At 35.3% G+C, this 23867-nt stretch overlaps 1 protein-coding gene across 1 annotated transcript in view; it reads right to left on the bottom strand.

Annotated features, from left to right (window-relative positions):
• LOC123710169 overlaps positions 1-23867 on the bottom strand; it is a 60045-nt gene that overhangs the window by 11186 nt on the left and 24992 nt on the right. Inside the window, exons 22-31 of the mRNA XM_045661918.1 lie at positions 22703-22784; positions 21568-21666; positions 20134-20250; positions 18939-19043; positions 10175-10323; positions 7008-7120; positions 5679-5770; positions 2300-2389; positions 691-809; positions 88-218 (exon numbers count right to left, since the gene is read on the bottom strand). Of these exons, the coding sequence (XP_045517874.1) occupies positions 88-218; positions 691-809; positions 2300-2389; positions 5679-5770; positions 7008-7120; positions 10175-10323; positions 18939-19043; positions 20134-20250; positions 21568-21666; positions 22703-22784 (1097 nt within the window). The remainder of the gene's footprint in view (positions 1-87; positions 219-690; positions 810-2299; positions 2390-5678; positions 5771-7007; positions 7121-10174; positions 10324-18938; positions 19044-20133; positions 20251-21567; positions 21667-22702; positions 22785-23867) is intronic.

Here is a 23867-nt window from a genome sequence, read left to right as displayed (position 1 = left end):
TTTTGGGTCTAAGGCAAGGCGGTTTCCTCACGATGTTTTCCTTCAGTGATGGAGATAATGTTAAGTGCGCAAAGAAAATCCACTTACCCCCGCCTGTTACCTATTGGCAGTATTCTCATCAAAATCCCACAAGATGGCGGGGGGCTAGGATCATTTGACAGCGTCACGAGCGGAGCAGCGCTTGAGTTTTCGTCAATTGTAAATTCTTTTGGTTCGACCTGCAACAATTAACAAGGCAAAGATTTAAAACGTCGGAAAAAAATTAAAATTATGTAAAATAATTATAAGTTTATAATAATACATAGCTTCAATCCGGTAAAAACGTGTTTTGTTTCAAAGTAAATATTTTATTAAGATACATATCGAAACAACGATAAAAATGAATACCTAAATGTTTTATAAAAGGATTTTCCATTACGGAGTCATTCACAAGTAGGTAATTTAATTAAAAATACTATTCTATTTGTCAAAAGCGATAGTTCTAAAGTACTTGGAATTTGTATTCCATTGTATTGAGTTCTCTCATCAACCTATTTTTCCTGATAATTTTAAAGTGAATCTTCAACTTTTTGGGAATCTTAAACTTAAAAATAAAGGCTTTTTTACATAATCTATGCCTGTATATATATACACGTACAATAAATAACGTAATTATTGAAATGAAAATATAAATATTCTTTATGAACATACTGTATAAAAAGTATTGTCCTGCGTGCCGTAATCCCGGGCGAGGAACAATTCGATCTCCGTATCCATTTCCACATATACTGAGCTGCTTCCCTTCTCAGAATCTTCCATATATGACCCCGCTGAAAAGGTTATAAATTTGGGGTTATAAAGTAATTAGTATATAAACCGCTTGTGAGACGCGCCTTAGACTAGACGTAATAATTAATTTATGTTATGGATTTTATGATTGAACGTTTACAGTACCAACCGAGATTATTCATTGCATAGATTTTGCGACATGTATAAATACTATGACTTCTAGTCATTGTCGTAACATATTGTGTTTTGTCTTCTGATCTTCTAAAATTGAATATTAAATAAACATTACAAATTTATGTACAAGTATTTTTATTTTAAATATTAATTTTTACTGAATTTAGGCAGATATTTGTTTTTTAACATATATATTTTTTTATGATAGCATAGTTAAAGTTGATGAAGAATTTTATATTAGTTATACATTTTCATTTGTTTTATATCGATTGAGGGAAAGGAGCCTACGGGACGTCCAAAACGGTCAGATATTCCAACTGGTGGAACTCTTTTAGCGAGTGCGTTGCCGGCTTTTGATGGAGGATTGCTCTTTTTTTAAACAATTGAAAATCGTACCCCCACCCCATGTGAAATATATAAGATTATCGACCGGTTTTTATTGTTTTATGATTCCAGAGGCAGCTGACAGCCTTATAATTCCGATTGTTACATTAACGTTTTTTTTATTGCTATAATAAGCCGCCTGTAGGTGATACATGTCGAAACTAGGGTTTGAAATGGAATCAAGACATTTGGGTCTACATTGGCGAACTACATTGACGTTGTCAATTAAACGAAAAATCAGGATATGCATAGTCAGGGTTCAAACTTACAAGTCGCACTCTACGACTAAGTTAACACTGTTTTCAAAACCTATAGGTAGTGGCCGTTATACATATTACGTTCGCTAAATAATTTACAACCCAGCATAGGTGAGGTTTGCCAAACATCATTAATTTTTCCTGGGATAAACGATCGGCCTCGGAAGATTTATGAGCCTCGCTTAGTGGCTAGCGCTCGTTTACTCCAATTTTATATTTCATGCTTATACGGTGAAATTTTACGTTTACACTGCTCTAGCTAAATAATATTTCATTACAAATATTACGGCATTTCAGCATTATTGGTATTGATATTTCAAAGTACTTAACTATATTTATTAACTAAATGCTTGTAACAGATTCCCTCTTCGATTACTTTCAACAATTTTAAGTGCTTAATAATAGTTAAATTACAAATGTAGTGCGACGTACTTTAACAATTAGTAATAAGACCAACTATCGTTAAAGTCATGATCTATTAAATGCTAACTCATTAGCAAATAAAACAAGCAAAACATCGATATCGCGGATGACGATACGTAAGCCTACTTTTTTTTTCAAAATACAACTTTATTTACTTTTAGGAATTTGGGTTGTAAGTAAACAGTTGTATTCCTGGCATTAACCAATATCTGTCAAAGAGGGTAGAACAAACAGTCACATTAAAACTTTGATATACTTATATTATTACGTTATGTATTATATATAATACTTACAATCTGTTGAAGGGACACAAGGACACGTGCGTGGGAGAACGTCGTAAAAACGAAAGTATAGACGGAACGGTAGCTCATCTTGAGGGTACTCTGGAAAATAAGAAAAACAAAAAACTACACTAAAAATAGTTTTCACCTATCACCTACTGGTCTTAACATATTTTATTTCGATCCTACCATAAAGAAAATTCTACTTATTCCGGATAAGGGAACCGTGTGAAAACATGCCAAGTCTACAAATATTTCTTGGAAATTCATAACACGAAACCTGTCACGTCACTTCACCTAATATAACCTCGTTACACAAAATTATCTGTCATTTCCTTATCTTGATAATATGATTAAATGAGTGAGTTTGTATGCCTGTTACATCTCAATTTATTACAGTGATTAATCTTTAGTCACTTTTCTTTCATAAAATCTTTGCTTTATAAATAATTAAAAAAATGGGTGAAATTGTTCCGTCCATTCACGCATGATGCGATGACCAAGGAAATTACAGATTTGTTTTTGTAAATATAGATTTAAAACAGTAATAATAGTAGACACCGAGCACCTAATTGCTCATTAAACAATTTAAATTGAAGACAAATATGTATTTACTCCATGTCCTAATTGTGATTATATTACAGACTTATCCAATGGCAAACCCGAACGGGGAGTTCTGCATAATCACTTAACATTTTTTTCATATAAACAAAATCGCAGGAATCCTCAAGACTTTAATAACGAAAATGAATATTTCAGTACGCCACAACCGTTTGACCTATCTGTCCCTTATAACACAAGTAATTTTCTCCGTATTAGACTTTAGTAAGACGTGAGAAAAATTTACACAAGCCAAAAGGAATTTGAACATTAGGTTTTGGGTACATTGCTATATTAAGTCCGAATTTTGAAGGTGATAACTATGTTTTTTGTTTATGTGAATCTACTTTAATGGTTAAGAGGTCATTAAACTATTTACTATTTTAAATGTAAGTATGTCGCGACTACACCAAGATGTCCGATGACTTTATAGTTATAAGGGATTTTACATGAGTTAGTATGCATAAAAATGTATGAGCCTTTTTACGTACGCAACAGGTTCCTAAGTTGCCAGGAATCATACTTGCTTAATTTATATAATTTAACAATAATTGAAAACTAAAAATTTGAACGGTAAGGAATGGGATAGTCATATGAACGAATAGCAAACATCGCGGCATTATTTGTTATATAATTTAGTTTCATTCTAATACTTATATTTGTCTTTTGTTTTCTAATCATATTTTTGTTAAACTTAATAAATATCCTCAAACCTAAAAAAATGTTTTGAACACAACGATACATAATGTATATTCACGATAGACTTAGCTTAATAGAAATAAAGAAAAGCGTCAAATCGAAAAGCTGCTATTTCAGGCTGTTTCAAGTTAAGAATCTGTTAAGAATACGCGTACGTATACACCCTTAACTTTGTTCAACTCGGGACTTAATCCAGAAATTAGCCAAAGTTTTCAACAAAACTATTTACCGAATTGAGGCGTTTCGGATCCCTTCATGTCTTGTAAAGTTTTTTGTAGTTGTTATTCATTAAAAGAAATAAATAAGTTTTAATCAATCAAGTGTTCCATAACACTTGCTCACCCGACACTTTCACCACTAATGAACCTTTCAACCTTACATAAATTGTCTCACAAGGATTCAAAGTCTGGTCTTTCGGTCTAAATTAAATCAATGGCGCTACAACCTTTTGAGGTCTGGACCTCAGATTTCTGTATCTGTTTCATGACCACTTGTTAATCTAATAGGCAAGTAGGTGATCAGCCTTATGTGCCTGACATACGCCGTCGACTCTTTTTTTTTTGGGTCTAAGGCAAGCCGATTTCCTCACGATGTTTTCCTTCACCGTTCGAGCTAATGTTAAATTCGGACATGCAAAGAAAATAAGGGCCCAGCCGGGGATCGAACCTACGACCTCAGGGATGAGAGACGTAAGCTGAAGCCACTAGGCCAACACTGCTCTCTACACTATACGGAGGTTTAAATAGTGATCAGAATCCGTTAGGTCTAATATAAAATAAAACATTAGTTAAATAAAAAATGAAAATGGAAAATTAGTGAGCTAAGTGATTCATATCACATGCTTCTAGGGTGAGAATATTTGTTGCTAGAAATCTTCTACTAACTAACTATCTTTATTTACCCCTTATTTCTGATATAATTGATGGCAAATATAGACTTTTTAAACTAGCGGTTAATACCTTAACTATGATTAGATGACACTAGATAAAATCTAAAATAAAATTATAAAAATTACGATTGCGAAGTTTTAGATAAACACGACAACGATCGCTTTGCAATCGAAAATACTGCAATATATCTCAGCTATATTATTACCGTCTCGCTAAAGTGCGTCCTAATGTTGCCATGCTACGTGAAGTTGGCCACGATTCGTTCGAGTAGCGTTATGTTCGTTTGTGTTTGTTTCTGTTTATTCCGGTTATAAGTAATAGCCGAGACATGTATGTAGACCGTGTAAAGACAAAATAATGAGCCATATACTCCTGCAGAAATATTGCCGAGACGTACATTTTTCAGCCATGTGCTGCATTAACATGTTTTTTTGTTTTGGCAATGATATAGCCACATATTTTATTAAAAGTGTAACGCGTGTAGAAGCCCCTTAAGGTTACCATTCAGAGTCTAGTGTTAGCGCTAACTACGACTCCCCTATGGTTTTGACATAGGGAAATCACCCCTCAGCCCTTAGACCTTAGCCCGAATCTAAGCGTAACTGTCTCCCGCGTTGACATGCGGAACCAAACTTTATCTAGACTTTGAATCTTACCCTTAGGGCAATATGATTTATTTTTCTATTTTACTGATAAGCTACTATTTATGTGTCTTCTAAATGATTTCCTTGGATACCGAATATATACGTTAAACTAGTGTTAACCCCATAACATATGATATTATCTTGTACAAAAATCTGGTTACCTATGTATCATGCATTTAAATTATGTTTACTAAAGGAAATTCTTTTCTGTGTAGACAAAGAGCACAGTGATAAATCATTGTCCCATCAAAATACAATAGGTATCATTGGTCTGTAGTTTGTTAATTGAACGATACTAGAGTATTGACCCAAAAAAATGGATTTATAGTTCATTGTGAAAATATACTTATTTTGATACGCCTTGTTACTGTGGCAGATATAACTTTAAGATAATACTAAAACGGTAATTGATATTTAAGATCTTCCTGGAGTAAGTCGTTTAGTTATTACAAGTTACTTCGCTTTTGTCGTATTTAATACGAATTTGTTACAAAATAAAGAGTTTTTAGAAGTAGAGCTACTATTACAATAGTAGGGTAGTATTGGCTGAAATCTTACCGTGTTCGTTGACAAGGTACGTATGTATGTTCACACTAGATCTTGACGTGTTCGATACATGCAACGCACGCTTCGGGTCTGATGATGACAACCTGAAATATTATATTTTATAACGACCTTTATTTTTATTTTATTTACATTACAATATACAAAAAAATTAACATAATTAAATCAAAAGGAGGGCAACTGGCGGCCTTATCGCTTTCGAGCGGTCTCTTCCAGGCAACCACTGTGAGTAAAGGAAAAAAAAAATTACATAAGATAGGCAAGAAGTGCAAAAATACATGTTAAACACAGTTATTAAGACAAAACTAATCAGGAACAAAAAAAATACAAACTAAAATAAATAGATGATACATTAAAAATAAAAGGACACATAAATAACGATAATTTAAGATAAGTCACACGTCAGTTAGTAGTTAGTAAGAAACTTAGGGAAACGATGTGGACAGGTCATGTTTGTACAGAAGAAATTTAAAGGAAGATAGAGAAGGAGCTAAGCGAATAGGGACGGGACTTTAAGGGGAATAAGAGAGATACTCTTTTGGAAACTCGTATAAATCTATTCATGCGTGAGTATATAATATTACACGCATAATATTGATATACTATATATAGACTTCGATTTTTATATTTATTTAGCTAAACACCATTATTTTCATTTAAAAGATCTTCTAGTTAAAGGTATATCATTAGATCACATTTTTATGTCCATTCAAAAAAGCTTTTTGCTTCACATTGAAAAATGTTTTTGGTTTGACTGAAAAAACTGCACTGCAGCTATTTTGAGTGGGAAATAAATTTTCCTACGCTAGCTCCCCAATCAAGACGAATCTAGTAGCATCTTTCACGTTACCGAAAGTGACCGCCACAGAGATTTTTGTAAAAATGAAGCTTTATTTACAAAGTAAATAAAAATGAAAGATTGATTTAATAGTTTATGTATATTTGTGAATGTGGGAGTTGTGGTGTGTGGATAATGAGGTGGTTATCATTTTAACATGTATTTTTTGTGTATGTCAAAGCTCCTCGCTGCATGGACCGATCCGAATGATCGTGGTGTCTGATTTGCAGGGGAATAGTTCATATATTAACGATTTTGCAATCTAACGGATTATTAATCGACAAGTGCGTGCTTTTGTGTATGTCTTGAAACACGTCGATCTAGAACATACCTCACAATATACATCTTCACTAAGCAAGTATATATTGCGCACATATAATTTAAAAAAAAATCGTGTATTGCCAGGTTTGGAACGTACGACCGGAGTCATGAGTAGCATACCAGGCTAACACTGTTAGAATATTTTTTATATGTGTTAAAATTACCACAATACAGCAGGTGCGTCATCTTCCTGGTTGAGACCTTGCAAGGGGAAGTGCAAAGGTGCTCCTACAACTTCTATCCATACGTCCAAAACCAAAGGGTCTAAGTGATCAATCTGTTGTAATATTGTAGTCAAAATACATTGCTGTGTTTTTTCTGAAAATGCTTATTATAAAGCCAGCTCACGTACATATGAATTAAAATTCCGTTCCGAAAAATAGTTAGTCCTTTCTAGTTACAGAGGTTTATGTGAAATACTATTAAACATTCTTAACCCTTAAATGGACGATTTTTTTTTTACGTTTTAAAAAAATATATTTGTGTAATAGACATGTATTACTGTCTAGGAAAAATGAGTAAAAAAATCTAGACATGAATTTACTATTTTTTTTTTGCAATAATGTGAGTGTTGTTTATAAACTACATTGCGCATTCAATGACATTTTGCAAGTATGGGTAAAATAAGAGTGGATATTGTTTTTGAAATGTGTTTATTTATTCTAAATTATGATATTTATAAAAACAATTGCTTTTTTTCGTATCACATAAAGATACACGACATTTTTGGCACATTTTGAACGTAAATCCTGAACATTTCGGGAATTTGCACCTCTGCTGCTTATCCAGCCAAACTGCCCAATGACATGTCTGATCCAATCTGACGTCTTTCAAAGGAATTGCTTGAGCTGGTCCTCGGAACTTCTTCATTACAAGTTCTCTTTGTATTGTGCTCCCACTAGGTCGACCACGTTTAGCGCCATTTGCAGGTAGACCCAATTTGCAGAGGGTTTCGGCAAGTTCTAGTCTAAATGTACCCAAATTGAGAAGTTGATCATTTCCTTTTATATTATTTACCTTCTTGAACATAACCCATGAATTTATAACTGCGAGGTCCAGGAAATGATAAAATAAGCGCATGGTCCACTTGCGGCTCTTTATTGTGATGTGATAACGACCTATAAATGAATCTAATAAGTCCACGCCCCCCATGTGAGCATTGTACTCCTTGATGACTTTGGGGCATGGAATAGCAACTCTCTCTTTCTTCGATTTATCAAAGCGCGTGACTGTGGTTGCTGGTTCTGCTCCTACGTAAGTGGAAAGAAGGTTAACGGGCTTGTTATCTTTCCACACAACAGCACTTACGTCAATATCATCCACAGTCGCCACGTTTTCCTCATAGAATCCTCTGGGTACGTTCTTTTTCATTATAGTGTTTTTGTCAGGCAATTTGCAGTTTCTCAATCGGTTTACTCTTACTGTTCCCAGTGAGAAAATTCCTTCCTTAGCTAAATAGGTGACGAGAGGCACAGAAGTATAGAAGTTGTCGAAGTATATAATGTGATTCACATTGCGTGGTACCATTCTAGTTAACCTGACGACTGTATTTCCAGACTCTCCCAAATCTGGCTCACCAGGTAAGATGTTATTTTTGGAGCCGCCTCCACTGTAAACCTCAAATCTATGAGCATATCCTTGTAGACTGCAGATGAGATATAATTTGAACCCCCACTTGTGGGGTTTATTGGGCATGTATTGTTTTATGTAATGGCTCATTTTGGTTGCACACATCTGCTCGTCTATGGAAAGCCTTTGGTCTAAGGGAACCTTTCCAAACTGGCAGTTGAGCATTTCCTCAAGAGGTCTTATTTTGAATAGCCTGTCATAGTCTGGATGATCTTTGGGTAAGCATAGCGTATTGTCGGCAAAATGGAGAGTGGATCTTATTTTTTCAAATTTTTTTAACGGCATCGTATTTTTTATGTGATCATAACCAAATTTATCACTCCAGTAAGCCCTGGTGTTTGGAAATTTTATGACTGAGGTGTAAATCAGAATGCCTAGGAATTTATTTAGGATATTTTCATTTATAATTTCAGGATTGGATATTTGTTTCTGGGCCGCGTATAAGTTACTTTGTTCTACAATTTGCTTTTTTAGATCTGATGTAAAATAAAATGAAAAAAATCATACGGCGTGTTACAAGACATCAATGCTTCCGTTATCTGAGTTTCTCCCCTAAAAATAAGGCTGTCTTCAGCAGTAACAAGATTCCGTTTTCGCCAAACCAGAGGTCGCTTATAAATCCCTTGTGATCTACTCTGGGGTACTGCTTCTCCGGCTTCCAAAATAGGAGGTCTGGCATATTTTGATCGTTGTCAATTACGAGAGGAGGATCAGCATCCACTTTATCAGACTGGGCATTCTCACCTTCATCACTATTTTCAAGGTCCCGAAGAACATCTCGAGCTGTTTGATAATAGTGACCTTCATCCTCTACTTCGGAGTCCGAGCCGTCTAAGCCATCTTCTGAATCTTCAAGAGTTTCTAAATACTTTGTAATTTCGCTTTCTAGTAATCGCGGCATGCTGAAAAGCAAAATAAAAACCCTTCACCAAACATGCATTTATTTAGCAGGCAATGCGCATTGTAGTTTTCCTACAACATACCAGATTTCGCGTAATTCGACAGTAGCATCAAGTAATTTTCAATGTTTTACAACATGAACATGTAATTGAAGATATAATCAAGCAAATAAAAATATGTTATATACTTACATTATATTTTATCAAAGTCCGAACACAGCTTCAAAACTTAGTTTCGCGCCACTAGAAAAGTTTTCTTCAAAGTGACATTTAACATTCATTTATTTTTAATGCATAAAAATATTGGATAGTGCCAACATTAAAAAAAGTACAAAATTCGTTCAGAAATAAGAACTAGTTGTCAAAATTAACAAAAAAATAAAATAAAGATAATTTTATCTGTGATGTTTAGTATGTTGTTTAAAAACAACATTGTCCATTTAAGGGTTAAAACATATTTTAGAAATATACATTTAAAAACGTATTTCAGCAGCATAATTCCACTTCTAAAAATAAAATTTAAGAAGTAACTGGAACGACATAGAATACGTCAATATTTTTAGTAGATTTACATATATACCTATATAGTTTAGGGTACGATTTATCCTAAAATCCCATCTTTCAATCTTGACTTGACGATGACCTGAATACCCATTCAATATTTTCTAAATTGGACAAGGCGTCACCGAGTACTGGGTAAAATACGATATTATACCTTGTAAATATAATGAGGTGAAATTGAGAACCTACGCTTTTTTGTGGTAAGTAAATCGACTATTTATTTTCCCTTGATAAATGTTTACCTTTATCAACACCTGGTCATGGTACAAGCCCCAGCAGTCTGCGTATACGCTAACGGTGATATCCACTTGACCACATGGTGCTAAGATCCGCTGTGATGCTGCACATTCTATGACAATTCCGGGGTCTTCAACATCGCTTGCCCATTTATCTGCACATTATTACTACATTTAATCATTTCTTCCTCAAATATTTTCAAGACGTCACAAATGTACTTCCTTATATTCTGAATAATATTGTATAATGTACTGTAACGTACAATATACAATATTTCTTCTCTAAATGTTTATTACCCAATTTGTTTTGGAATTAAGTTAACAAAACAAATACTTTCATACAATTTACAAATTATATTAAAACACGTAAGAGGCCTAAGTAAACCAACGTAAATTTTGGCTTCGGCCATAAAATATGCTGACAATCACTATGTATGACTTTTTATAATATTATTCAACATAGGGGAAAAAAGACAAATCATATTTTTACCATTCCTCAATAAGGTATTATAACGAAATATTAGACACTGGATTGCCTAATATTAAATGTTAAATTATGTTAGATTATCAGATAATGAGATGATTGTCTTTAATATCGCTTTTTGCTTAATGTTTATAAAGGCCGCTATTGTTAACAACTTTGGAACATAATTTCAAATCATTACGGATTTTGTTATTATTTGTATAAGTCTAGTCCGATATCATAACGTTATAGAGAGCCCGAATGCATACTTGATCCATTCAATAACTCCCAGATTTAAAATATTTTTTTTAATGAACCAAAAGTGTGTTGCTTAATATAAGAAAAAAATGTTAATTCGCGTAACGGTTCGTGATATCTGTAAAGTTCAATGATTATATCTTTTATATCAGCAGAATTCGTGGCCTCAAATAAATCAATAGTCTTCAAGTGAATAGCGATTTGGAGTGATTCAGGACAAACCTTCAGCGCCTCCGTCTGTCGCGACTGCCAATGAGCTCGATAAAGGTGTTTTGTTTGCTCGGCAATTGGACACGTCTAGAATCTAGATACTCGAACATAAACTTTTTTGCTTTTATGTTAAATTTCGTAGAAAAAATAACTTTTAAGCTTATTCATTAAGGCCAATTAAACATTAACGATACTGTAACTTATGTGTACTATAATAAGGATACCATTATAAAATAATATTACTACTTCACGTTTAGCTTATCAAACTATATACAAATTCCAGGTAATTAATAGCATAATCTTATCTCAATCGCAATGATATAAAAAAGTTGCACTCGGTACTTTAAAATATATAACGTAATGTAATCAGTTTCTTTCTATAAGTATCTTAAATGTGAACATTAATAAAGTTCAAAGATCACGACTGAAAGATCAAACCAATTTTGACCGCAAAAGGTCACATTGCCTTCAAAAGAAAAGATTTTCACGAGTGATTTTCACGCGTCAAATGACGTGAAACAAGGAGGTGTAGGAAATGAGGATCCTTCAAACGAACAGGACGGGGGTGGGCCTTTAATTGCGACTTTAGCATTGGACCCTCATAGCTTTAACATACCAAGGGAAGTACTCTCATGACGTGATCAATATTTATATTAAAAATATTATGACCCCTCTATAGCCAGGTCTTTAATAACAATTATATTTTAAGGAAAACAATTTTTTAACCGGATTATAGCTATTTGTATTATTATAAACTTATAATTATTAACATAATTATAAGTTAATTTAAAATTTTCCGACGTTTCGCGAATTTAAAATTTTCCGACGTTTCGCGTGCTTTACAGCATGCGTGGTCACGGTGACTGACGACAAAAGGTGTTGAACGTCAAAAGTATCACAGCTGTAGAGAAAGTTGTGTTATCTGTATTTATTTCCCCGGAGTTGGTATCGACTAAAAGATGATGGGTTTTAGTTTAAATTGTTTTCTGTAAAAGCTATGTTAATGTGTCCTAGTGGGAGTGCCATGCTGTTGCTTTCGGGCTTCAGCCAATCGGGCAGGCACGACCAGGGCAGTACTACTGTCTCACAGAAAACCGGCGTGAAGTGATGCAATAGGTTCATCTTATTGTACTCGCGTTTCGTGCGGTGAGTGAGACTCCCGGAGCCCATCAATTCCCCCCTCCCCCAGAATATGAAGATGCAGTTTAAACAGAGATTACCCCAGGGGGGTACCACACGTTTCCGCTGTGGAGAATCCCCCTCTGAGCGTCCATCATCGGAACAATCAGTATTCGGTGGTGGATGCACAGGCTGCCCTTCGTATTCTGGGGTGGGCAAAAACTGCTCAAAAAACTATAAGTTTCGATCTCGGGGCAAACGGAAGAATTTACCGAAGGCATCCCCTTCCACGCTCTCAGTGGACTTTACCAATGTTAGGGGGCTCAACTCTAATCTTAACGCGGTTCACTTTCACCTCGAAACTGCGAAGCCGGCCTTATTCTTCCTTACTGAGACTCAGATATCCTTCCCGGCTGATACTTCCTACCTCTCCTACCCGGGGTACAAATTGGAACATTCATTTGTGCCGCGGGCGGGAGTTTGCGTGTACGTCAGAGAGGATATCTGTTCTCGTCGCCTCGGGTCGCTTGAAGGAAGGGACCTATCTAGCCTCTGGCTGCGCGTAGACTGCGATGATCATCCGCGATTCTACGCATGCCTGTATAGGTCCCATAGCGGAAATACCGAAACTGAGCGACTCATTGAGCACATCCAAATGGCTACAGATTCCCTGCTCGAAGGGGTTCCTACCGCTGAAATCGTGATACTTGGCGATTTTAACGCTCACCATGCCGATTGGCTCGGTTCGGAAACCACCGATCACGCGGGAAGATCCTTTCACGACTTTGCTTTAGCTTACGACCTGTCACAAATGGTCCCTGCGATTACGCGAATACCAGATGTGGATGGTCATAAACCCTCTTTGTTGGACCTTCTGCTGACCTCACATCCGGAGACCTATCAAGTCTCTGTTGACCCGCCATTGGGTTCATCGGATCATTGTGTGGTCCGGAGTACTGTGCCTACTACGCGCCCTCCTCGGCCCCGTTTTTCGGGTTGTCGTCGTATTTGGCACTATCGGTCAGCAGATTGGGATGGGATGCGGTCTTTCTTTGCGTCCTACCCTTGGGGGCCTATGTGCTTTTCGTCGGAAGCTCCAGATTCCGTCGCTGCCTCTGTCGCCGAAGTGGTTCTGCAGGGCATGGAACTTTTTATTCCATTCTCTGCGGTGCCGATCGGTGGCAGGTCACAGCCCTGGTTTAAGCGTTCTTGCAAGGCGGCATCGCGTCGAAAGCGAGAATGCTTTAATGCATGGGCGGAGGCGGCGATATCTCGTGATGCCAATACCAGCGAACATAAAAAAGCATATAACTCAGCCTCCAGGTCCTTCAAACGGGAAATCGCTAAGGCAAAGTCAGAGCACATCGCCAGATTTGGCGAGAGATTGGCCCAACTCCCTTCTGGGACCCGAGCCTTCTGGTCTCTCGCCAAAGCTGTACAAGGGAATTTTTGTCAGCCATCGATACCACCGCTGCACAGAGAGGATGACTCGCTCGCCCACACTGCGAAGGAGAAGGCCGACCTCTTGGGCTGTCTCTTTGCGTCCAACTCGACTTTGGATGACCGGGGGAGATCACCACCGGCGATTTCGCGGTGTGATAACTCAATGCCGGAAATCACATTCCAGCAACGTGCTGTTCGCAGAGCACTATCTTCCTTGGACATTCATAAGTCGAGCGGGCCGGATGGTATCCCTCCAATTGTGCTGCGTACATGTGCTCCTGAGTTGGCTCCGTTCCTGACGCGCCTTTTCCGGTACCTGTACTCGCTCGGCACTGTCCCGAAGTGCTGGAAGACCGCTTCGATACATCCGATCCCTAAAAAAGGCGATCGCACTGATCCATCCAACTATCGCCCAATCGCAATAACCTCCTTGTTCTCCAAAATAATGGAATCCATTATTAATGGCCAGCTCTTGAGTTATCTAGAGGGCCACCAGCTGATTAGCGATTATCAGTACGGCTTTCGTCGTGGTCGTTCAGCTGGTGACCTTCTAGTATACCTTACTCATAGATGGGCGGAGGCAATTGAGTCCAAGGGGGAGGCACTAGCGGTTAGTTTGGACATAGCGAAAGCCTTCGATCGGGTGTGGCACAAAGCACTGCTCTCGAAGCTACCAGCCTACGGGCTTCCTGAGAAATTATGCGACTGGATCTCCAGCTTTCTAGCCGATCGGAGCATCAAGGTCGTCGTCGACGGAGCATGTTCCGACCTTAAACCCGTGAATGCTGGGGTCCCACAAGGCTGTGCTCTGTCCCCGACCCTGTTTCTTCTGCATATCAATGACATGTTGCAACTTAGCAACATTCATTGCTATGCGGACGACAGCACTGGGGATACTCTTTACACTGGCCGGGCAGGTATTTCTCGGGCAGTTGTCGATGAGTACCGGAACAAACTTGTGTCTGAAGTCGAAACTCTTTTACGTGGAGTCTCGGACTGGGGTAGACTAAACCTAGTCCAATTTAACCCCAAGAAGACACAAGTTTGCGCGTTTTCTGCGAAAAAAATTCCCTTTGTCGCTACTCCTCTTTTCGAAAACACTCTTCTTGAAGCCACAGCCAGCATCGGAATACTTGGCGTTGACATATCGAACGACGTTCAGTTTCGCGGTCATTTGGAGGGAAAGGCTAAATTAGCCTCCAAAAAGCTTGGTGTGCTCAGCAAGGCGAGACGGTACTTCACTCCGGGCCACCGCTTGCAACTCTATAAAGCGCAAATACGGCCCCACATGGAATACTGTTCTCACCTCTGGGCGGGGGCTCCCCAGTACCAGCTCCTTCCACTTGACCGTATCCAACGAAGAGCGGTTCGAATCGTCGATGACCAATCCCTCTCCGAGCGGCTCGATCCTTTGGCGTTGCGTAGAGATGTGGGGTCACTCTGCATCTTCTACCGCATTTACCATGGAGAGTGTTCAGAGGAGTTGTTCGGATTAATACCTGCAGCTGAGTTTCAGCATCGGACGTCGAGGCAAAATACAAAATTCCACCCGTATCACCTCGACGTCCGACGTTCCACGACTGAGCGTTTCTCAAGGCAATTTTTGCCGCGCACCACCGCTATGTGGAACCAGCTGCCCACTGAAGTATTTCCGAACCAATTCGACTTAGGGTCCTTCAAGAAAAGAGCGTACAAATTCTTAAAAGGCCGGCAACGCACTCGCGAGCCCTCTGGCATTGAGAGTGTCCATGGGCGGCGGTATCACTTAACATCAGGTGAGCCTCCTGCCCGTTTGCCCCCTATTTAATTTAAAAAAAAAAAAAAAACCAAAGACAATAATTACATTTTAACTAATTTTATCTTAAACCTCCCTTATCAATACGTAAACGTTATATTATTTATTATTTGGTACAGTCTTAGTTAGATATTGTCTTACATAGTCTATCGCAAAAAATGTAATTATATGACGCTGATACGTCATATAATTAAAATGCTTATTAAAATTATATAATTTTAACAAAGCTTTAAAAAATTTTAAAACCTATTTTCTAAAAGCTTTCACAAAATAATAAATATAATTTCCAACATCTCTTTCAAATGGAAAGTGAGAAAATCGCTACAAACTTTTGCGGCGTGTAAGCCTTCAATCGTAATAATGTTAAGAAAAAATAATTGTAGAAGCTTTCTTTATTAAAGAGTTTTTAAATATTTTTTGTAAAATTTGAGTCAGTGGTGAAAGATGGCGTGACGATGGGCTTACATATTTTATTACTTAAATAATTTTAACTATAATGATCATGTTAATAAATCTCTCTATATTATAAGTAAAATCAAAGTCGGGGTCTTATTATGTCTAATCCCGTACATTCGAATTATGAACGTTGTAGCGATTCTAAAGATATACTTTTAGCGTTAGTTCAGAATATAAGGAAAAGCATTATAACATAATGCTTCAAAGAAAATACTGTTACAATGGTCCATTACGATGCTCAGCAGTTTAGTTCCGCGAAATTTATATTACTAAGGAGTTGCCATAATTATTTTTTGCTAGGAATCTCGTCAATGACATACTTCAATGTTAATAATCAGTGGTTATCTCAAGGAATTTTTATTAGGGATTACATTAAATATCCATACATAATATGAATATAAATAAACTCGCATTATAATAAGAATTGAAACTTGTCTTTATCACTACTATGTCCCATGAATTATTTTAATTAATTTCAGGCTGTTCCTTTCTTTTAATAATGAATACTAATAATTAAATAATTAATACTATGTTACTTAAGAAGAGTTATTAGTTTTTGGCTATTCTTTCGATTGGTATGGTAAAATCGTAGGGGTGGTTTTTTACATATAAGTCAGTCCTATTCCCAGTCGAGGCAAGTAATTTTTCGAAAACCTTTGAATGCAGAATGACTAAATTTTAAAAATAACATAGTCTTCACTTTCCCTTCATGTCCCATAACTTTAAGACATATAGACTTTAAGACGACGTTTTTACAAAATATTCTGTAAGTAAATTTTGAGTTGATCAATCCGACTGTTCAACTCACAACTGCAAACCGCATGCAACCGCAACCACAATATACATATATTCTTTATAGCGTATAGTGAATTAAAACGAAATAAAATGTTTAATTTTCGAATTACAAATATCTGTGATTAGTATTCCCGTCTCGTAAAAGTGATTAAAGGAAAAGAAATCGAAAGCGTCCCAATGTAATTACGAAGTCTAGACAAGTTAGATGTGTAAAAAAATTACACAAAATGGTGGAGACTTGTGTCTCATGTAATATAGGATAAATAACATGACAAATAACACTATTAGCACCAATAGTTGTTTTGATAGTTAAGTATTGAAATGTTATTGTGACAATAACATTTCCATAAAACACCAGTAACCGAAAATATACGTAGATTTTACACGATAAGCAACTTTAATAGCGATACTATTTTCATTTGTGTTATTACTACCCTCGCTTAGTTCAAACAAGCATCGATTTTTCATAACATTTACTTTTTCTTTAATCTCTGTTTTGGTAAGTTTATAAGTAAATAGTTGTCTATTAATATTAAGAATTCCTTGCTTTTTTGTGTTATAAATTAAGTTTCGCATTGTGGCACTTTTCACATTTTTTTCTTAGTGCTTTCTTAAAATGAGGGTTTTCTGACTGATCGCTTAGCGATAAAGCCACCTAAGCACTAAGTTTTTTCTTATACAATTCTTGTGCAATAAGTGTTAATCAAAAAACGACTGTGTGTATAACCCAGTTCGATTTGGGTACGATCGCTCTGATTTTCTGACGTCCATAACTGTACTTGTAAACCTATATATATACCTCATTCACTGTTCAATAATGAATAAATATATTTAAAAAAAGGTTTCACCTTACTTTCACAAACATTTAACTTTCACACTTCCCATGGTTATCGCGATACTTTTACAAAGCACAGTTTATGTATTAATAAATTAAGTAGCTTTGCTGTGATTGGTCAAAGTGTAGCTGTTATTAGTTTTTAAAAGTGCATTCCAGCATTTTCAAGATCCTACTGAAAACTTAAGAATATTACTTCGAACTTCGGTCTCCCTTCCTTTGAACGTGTAGAACAGCTTTACAAAATTATTCTACGAGCTATTTCATTTATTTTGCAAAATTTAAGAGACAAGAAGTTATTTGTCAGTAAACAGGTCTAAAGTAAACCAAGCTGACCTGGATTCACCTGACTATCGCCAACGTAACTGAGAATGAATATTTCAACGTATTTTAGAGGCCAGTATTCACAAAGAGCGCACTTGAAGGAAATGAGTGCATATTATGTTGCAGATAAAACGAATAAAACGATTTTATACACTATAATATGATGTGGGCGAATTCCATTTATATTACTCAACACATTGACAACTGTATTCTTTCTATGATATGTAAATATTTGTAAGGAAAGACAGATAACAATTTTGACCAATAATATTAAGATACATTACCATTGTTTCCAAAGATTCTATAATATTGATAATACGGAATTCTTATACTACTTTTAGTCTTTGAGAGAAATGTAAAATGTTTTATTTGCTACGCGTTATTTCATTTATCCACAATAATCAAATAAGTATCAAGATAACTGTCGAACTATAATTAGTATTATTTGACGTAAGGAAAAAATTGAATTTTGGTACGACCTCAAATCTCATGACACTTCTGGCAGAGACTACACTACAATATCCAAAAAAAAAAACCGAGTTGCTGGTATTCTTCTAGGTTACCTTAAGCCTATAATTGAAGAGAATAATATAGCACATATTTAATAAACACATCAAGCATCAGCAAATGCCAATTTTACTACTTGTCAGCAACACATACATTATTTGCAAAGTCAGACATCTCCATTGCGAATGGCAACGCGGCCTTGACATCAACACAACAGAGGTTTGTTGAAATTAAATTTAACAAGGCGTTCTTACCCTTCTACGATTTCATCTGGAGTTAACTTTGTAAGGACACATTAAAATTGACACGGTCGTCTAAATAGAATTTCTGTATTATTTGTAAGGGAATTTCATTTATTATTTAGTATAACGGATGTGTGTGTCTGTGATTACTTAATGGTAATTACTAGTTCTTATAAATAATAATTGTGATAATCCTGTGAGAAATGTATCAGTTTTGCCTAGACTGAAACTTAGACCCATAGGTGATAGGATCTTTAAATTATCGTGAATCTTGTACAATATTTAGAATTACATAATACATCTATAATTATATATGAACTTGCCTATGTTAATGGTTTTCTTGTGCACTCTTGACCATTTACGGACGGCAGTCATTAGTTTCGCAGATATTGATGACACGTTTCGAATTCTAATCACCCTAGATCGAACTGTAAGAAAATGTTATTAATATTTAAATTTAATTTATAAAATAGTATTCATTTTGTGCTTTAACACGACTCATGGTCAAACTGCAAGCGCTTTAACAAATGCGTTGATAGTTTTTTTAAAGTAATTTCGACCCATATCTTAAGAATACTTCATAAAATCGAGGGATTCGAACTACTATACAGCCTATACAACTACCATACAGCCCCACACTCATGGGAAATTTTCAAATGTGTTAACAATTTTATTTGGGTTTGAATAAATGTTTTCGGTCACCACTGTACAAGCTTATCGTTTGTAATTCGTTAAAACAAAAGCTCGCAATGTGTAATGTGGTGAAACTGAATAAATAATGAACGGAATTACGGAACATTCAATCTAGCATTTATGTTTGCATACACACACGACAGTTTACACTTCTCTATATTACTAATTTTAGAAACCTGTAAAGAAGACTTCAATGTTTTTATGGCATAGTTTATATGTCATTGGGTGAATTATTACTTAAAAGGGCTTTTGGGATCTATAATATACAATACAAATTAAGTAAGCAATAGTTACTTATTACACACATAAAATAAAATACGTTTACTATGGAATATAAGATAAAAGTATCACTTATTCCACGTCACTAAATCTGTATCGCAGAAATACCTTCTCATAGGCAACGAAGTCAGAGGGTGTAGGCCTAGAGAAAAAGCCGGCGTAAAACTCTCAGTACTCTTTCAAAATAGCAAATAACCTTTATTGTAAAACAAATATCGTAAATTAATTAGAAGTAATAATCTGTCTAGCACTAGTCACAGGTCCTTTTATCAACTAGATAATAAATAGTTAACTTTATAGTAAGCCTTTTTACACAGCTTTTTTTTAATACATTTCTGAAATTTATTAAAAGGCAGAGATAAAAGACATAAGGTATATGTAATTAGAACTTAGCTTATTGGATAAACTCCAAATTCTTTTTATAAATAGTTTTGGTGATTAATTTGACATATGATGCTGTGAGTAAATAACTTGCAAAAATCTCATAAAACACTGATTTAAGTATAGGAAATAATTATTAATTCATAATAAATTACAATTTATTACCAGTTTTAAGGGGAATACTTCTAAATTGAAGGCAATAGGTCTCCGTAGGCTCAGGTAGTACAGGCTTTGTCTTGTATGTACATGGACAGATACGGGTTAACGCTGGGGGTTCGGTGACTGTGGAAAATATTATTTCTTACTGTTACAAATTCTTGAGGGAATTCGTTTACGCTAACTTAACTGAATTAAATTGCTGTACAAGTTTTGATGGTTATTTGATAGTGTTAGGTTAATTTATAATTATTGAATTTGTAGGAAGTCGGAGTTAAGAGGAGCCAGTTTATGATTGGCTGATGTTATAAAAATTATCCGTAACGAGCTTCAAGCCGCCCGGCGCAAGCGAGGTCCCTTACTACGTTTTTCGGTTACTCAAGTAAGGTGCTCTCCCAGGAGATTGACGCCTTATGACAGCCGAAGGTCCAAGTCGAAGTAGATGTCCTCGTGCTAGCCGTAGAAAAGATCTTAACTGTCAAGGCACTTTAGACCAACAGCGAGATCCCATTAAAAAAAATCAAGCGGCACCTGGGCACCAGGTTTAGTTTATTGAGTAGTGTCAAAAATGCGTTTTAGTTGTTACTTAAGTAATCAATTATTGTTGTCGACGTTGTAGTTTTACCTAAAACTCCTAAAGTTCATGATTTATAAAAGGAAAAGCGTTAGTCTTATGATTTATTATTATTAAACGATAAAAAGGAAGTAACCAAATACTTGCCATTGTCAATACAATATCAATTACAATTTAAACACAATTTGATAGGTCGCTCCATTGAGATTCAATTAAATATTCACATGACACTTCCGAACATCTTAAAAGTAAATATTCCTATACTATTAATCTTAATTTGTTATAATTTACGTCTATGAATATTTAGGTCCCGGTTGTAGGTATTATTTTCATCCTATTGAACTAGCAAGCCAATGTGCGGCGTTGCCGTTCTTCGCCGATGTCAAGTATGAATGAATTTGCAAGTTTGAAGTCTCCTTAAAGACTTTATTTCTCAAAAGAGACAAAAATGTCACTTACATGAGAATAATACTTTAGATTAACATTACATTGTAGTCGTTTCTAAAATAATTACAATAAAACGATAGCCTTAATAAACTTAAAAGTAAAAGTAACCAAAGACATATGAATAAAAATTAATTAAAAGAAATGAATTAAAAGTAATTTTGTCTAACATATTCACTTAGCTTCGATTTGAATGAATTGAAAGAAGTCATATTTTTTTATATTTGTGGGTAGTTTATTATACAGCTGTGCGCCTTTGTAGGTAAACATTTTTTTGCCGTTGTTAAATTTACTTACTCATTTTACCTCCATTTATTTGTATGGACAAATGGATTTCTTAATTATTAACATTTTCCTTGTACATTTACTTTAATATGCACATTGGCACTGCTATCCTAAAAAAAAATGATTACGTATGAACTTACTAATATCCACGCAATGATATTCTTCATCAATGTCTTGAGGCGGTGACTCCTTTATTGGCGGAATGTACATCATTTTATACCGACAATGGCACGTGTTTTCTGTAGAGTAAAACAACGCAGCATTTATATCATGTGTCTCAATTAGCCCTAAAATTTTAAATAATACTGTTCTATAGCAATCGAAACTAGACGTAGGAAAAAAGTACCAAAGACAAGTATGAAGGGCCGTCACCCCTCCAATAATGGCGAAAGAACCAAATGTGATGTTCCTGCTGAGGCTTCCCACTCCTAACAATTATCTCTTACGGATAATTAATTCTTTTAAACCGGACCTATGGGCTATAGCCATATACGAAGTATTTTAGAGGAATAAAGTATCTAGGAATATGTATATATTAAATGTTTGTTTACTAATAATAGAAATCTGATCAGCTAATGTTACTTAAGTTACACGCCTGTTACCGACCTGTTCATAGTTAAAAGTTACTTTTTGTTTCCGAAACTTTTAACGTATTGCATGAAACGGTGCACTTAATGCAGCAGCCATTATCATTGCGGTTGCGAATTTAAAGAGAATGATAAAATTGTTTGGATTTTAATATAATTGCTTCTAGAACGTACTGCTAGTTGATCACCTACTTTTCAGAAATCTAGATTTATAAAATGCACACGTGTGCGACGAGACATTTTAAACCCAAGGTTTTGTGGTGTCATGTAATGACTAAATAGCTAGAATTAGAAATTAATGTAGAACGGCTATAAACAGTATATATACTAAGTATTAGTTTAAGCTTAAGAACTTGTTTGGCTGAACGCGCTTATCTAAGAAACTACTGGTTGGAATTGAAGAATTAATTTGTGATCATCTGCGAGAAAGGCTAGATAATGGTAGCAGGTAATTCCATGCTACAATTGATTTAATGCGGGTGAAATGAAATATTGTACGATCAGCATATTTATGTAGTTATTTAGGCAATTACAATGAAATTTATTTTAAAATATTCAGTGTATGCAAAATATCGGTAATGGTCAGTGTATTCGTCTCCTACAAATTTCGAACTGCCTATTGAAGTATTTTTATAACTACTATATTTTTAATAAAGTCAGTAGTGTTAAGCAAGGCTACATATATAACCATTTCGCTCAGCCCGCTTTCGGTCTTCTTCTTCAAAAAACTCTTTGGGTGTTAAGTTTTTCTTATCTCTTGATGTTTCTTCCTGGAACAAAGAAACTAATTAACTCTGTCAACTTTTCCAATTACATTTGTTCTGTTTTTTATTTCAATGAAATATGAATTCTATTTTAGACTCTGTTAGATATAATCTATATCTATATATATATATATATATATATCTTGTTATTGTGTTCTATTTTGTTAAGCAGGGGCAGTCGTCACAAAGTAAATAAATAAAAAATAATGTAAATAAGTACATTATTTTTTTAATTTAAATTTAAATTATTGTTAGCAATTCCGATATTCACGAATTTAACCTAAACCTAACTAAAATAAATTCATACAATCTTTATTCGTTTTTAATAACTGAGTTCCTATTATAGATAGTAAAAAACCGAATACTCTAATAAAAGCACTGACTTTTTCATTATAATAACACTGTCAATAAACTTCTTTCATCTTTAATCTCGACTCGTATTACCCAAAACATCGATTAAGGTAATTTAGTATTTTGATAAACATTCTTGCCTATTTATCTTGCCTTTGAACTTTCCCTGTAAACATCTTCAAATTCAAAATATTTGCTTAACCTAATCAAGTGACAAAGCTAACATCCGATTTCCATAATTATTTACTAAATACGATTACGTACTTGGTGTACAAATTGAAATTAATTAGACGTTGATTAATGTTTCACTAAGTGAAATAGAAATCGAGGCCTGTTGAGTAACAAATTGGATGGAGATGGAATTTTTTGTCCAAATTTTAAGAAAACAGAAGTGATTTAACGTTAAAGTATATTTTTCTTTGTTCACATTATTCTTCGTCTTCGTTGAGACGAATACATTTCCTGATAATATTTAAAACGTATGATGTTACTCTAATTATGAAATATTAACAGTTCAATTATTCGCCATTATAACGGATTAAACAGTACTCATCCGGAGCTGGATATATTCGGTAGAGGGCTGATCAATCGTTTTAGCCTCTAAAAGTAAAAATTGATTAGTGCCTAGGTAACACTGAAAATGTCTAGAGAATGAAAAACGGCTTAATGTAAAAAGTTCGAAGTAATCTCCGTTTCTCTCTACACATCGTCACATTCGATGGAACCACTGAGAAAAGT

The sequence above is a fragment of the Pieris brassicae genome, chromosome 5 (genome assembly GCF_905147105.1).
Source record: "Pieris brassicae chromosome 5, ilPieBrab1.1, whole genome shotgun sequence".
Taxonomy (NCBI): domain Eukaryota; kingdom Metazoa; phylum Arthropoda; class Insecta; order Lepidoptera; family Pieridae; genus Pieris; species Pieris brassicae.
Note: the sequence above shows the minus strand (reverse complement) of the source record. Positions and strands in the feature narration are given on the sequence as shown.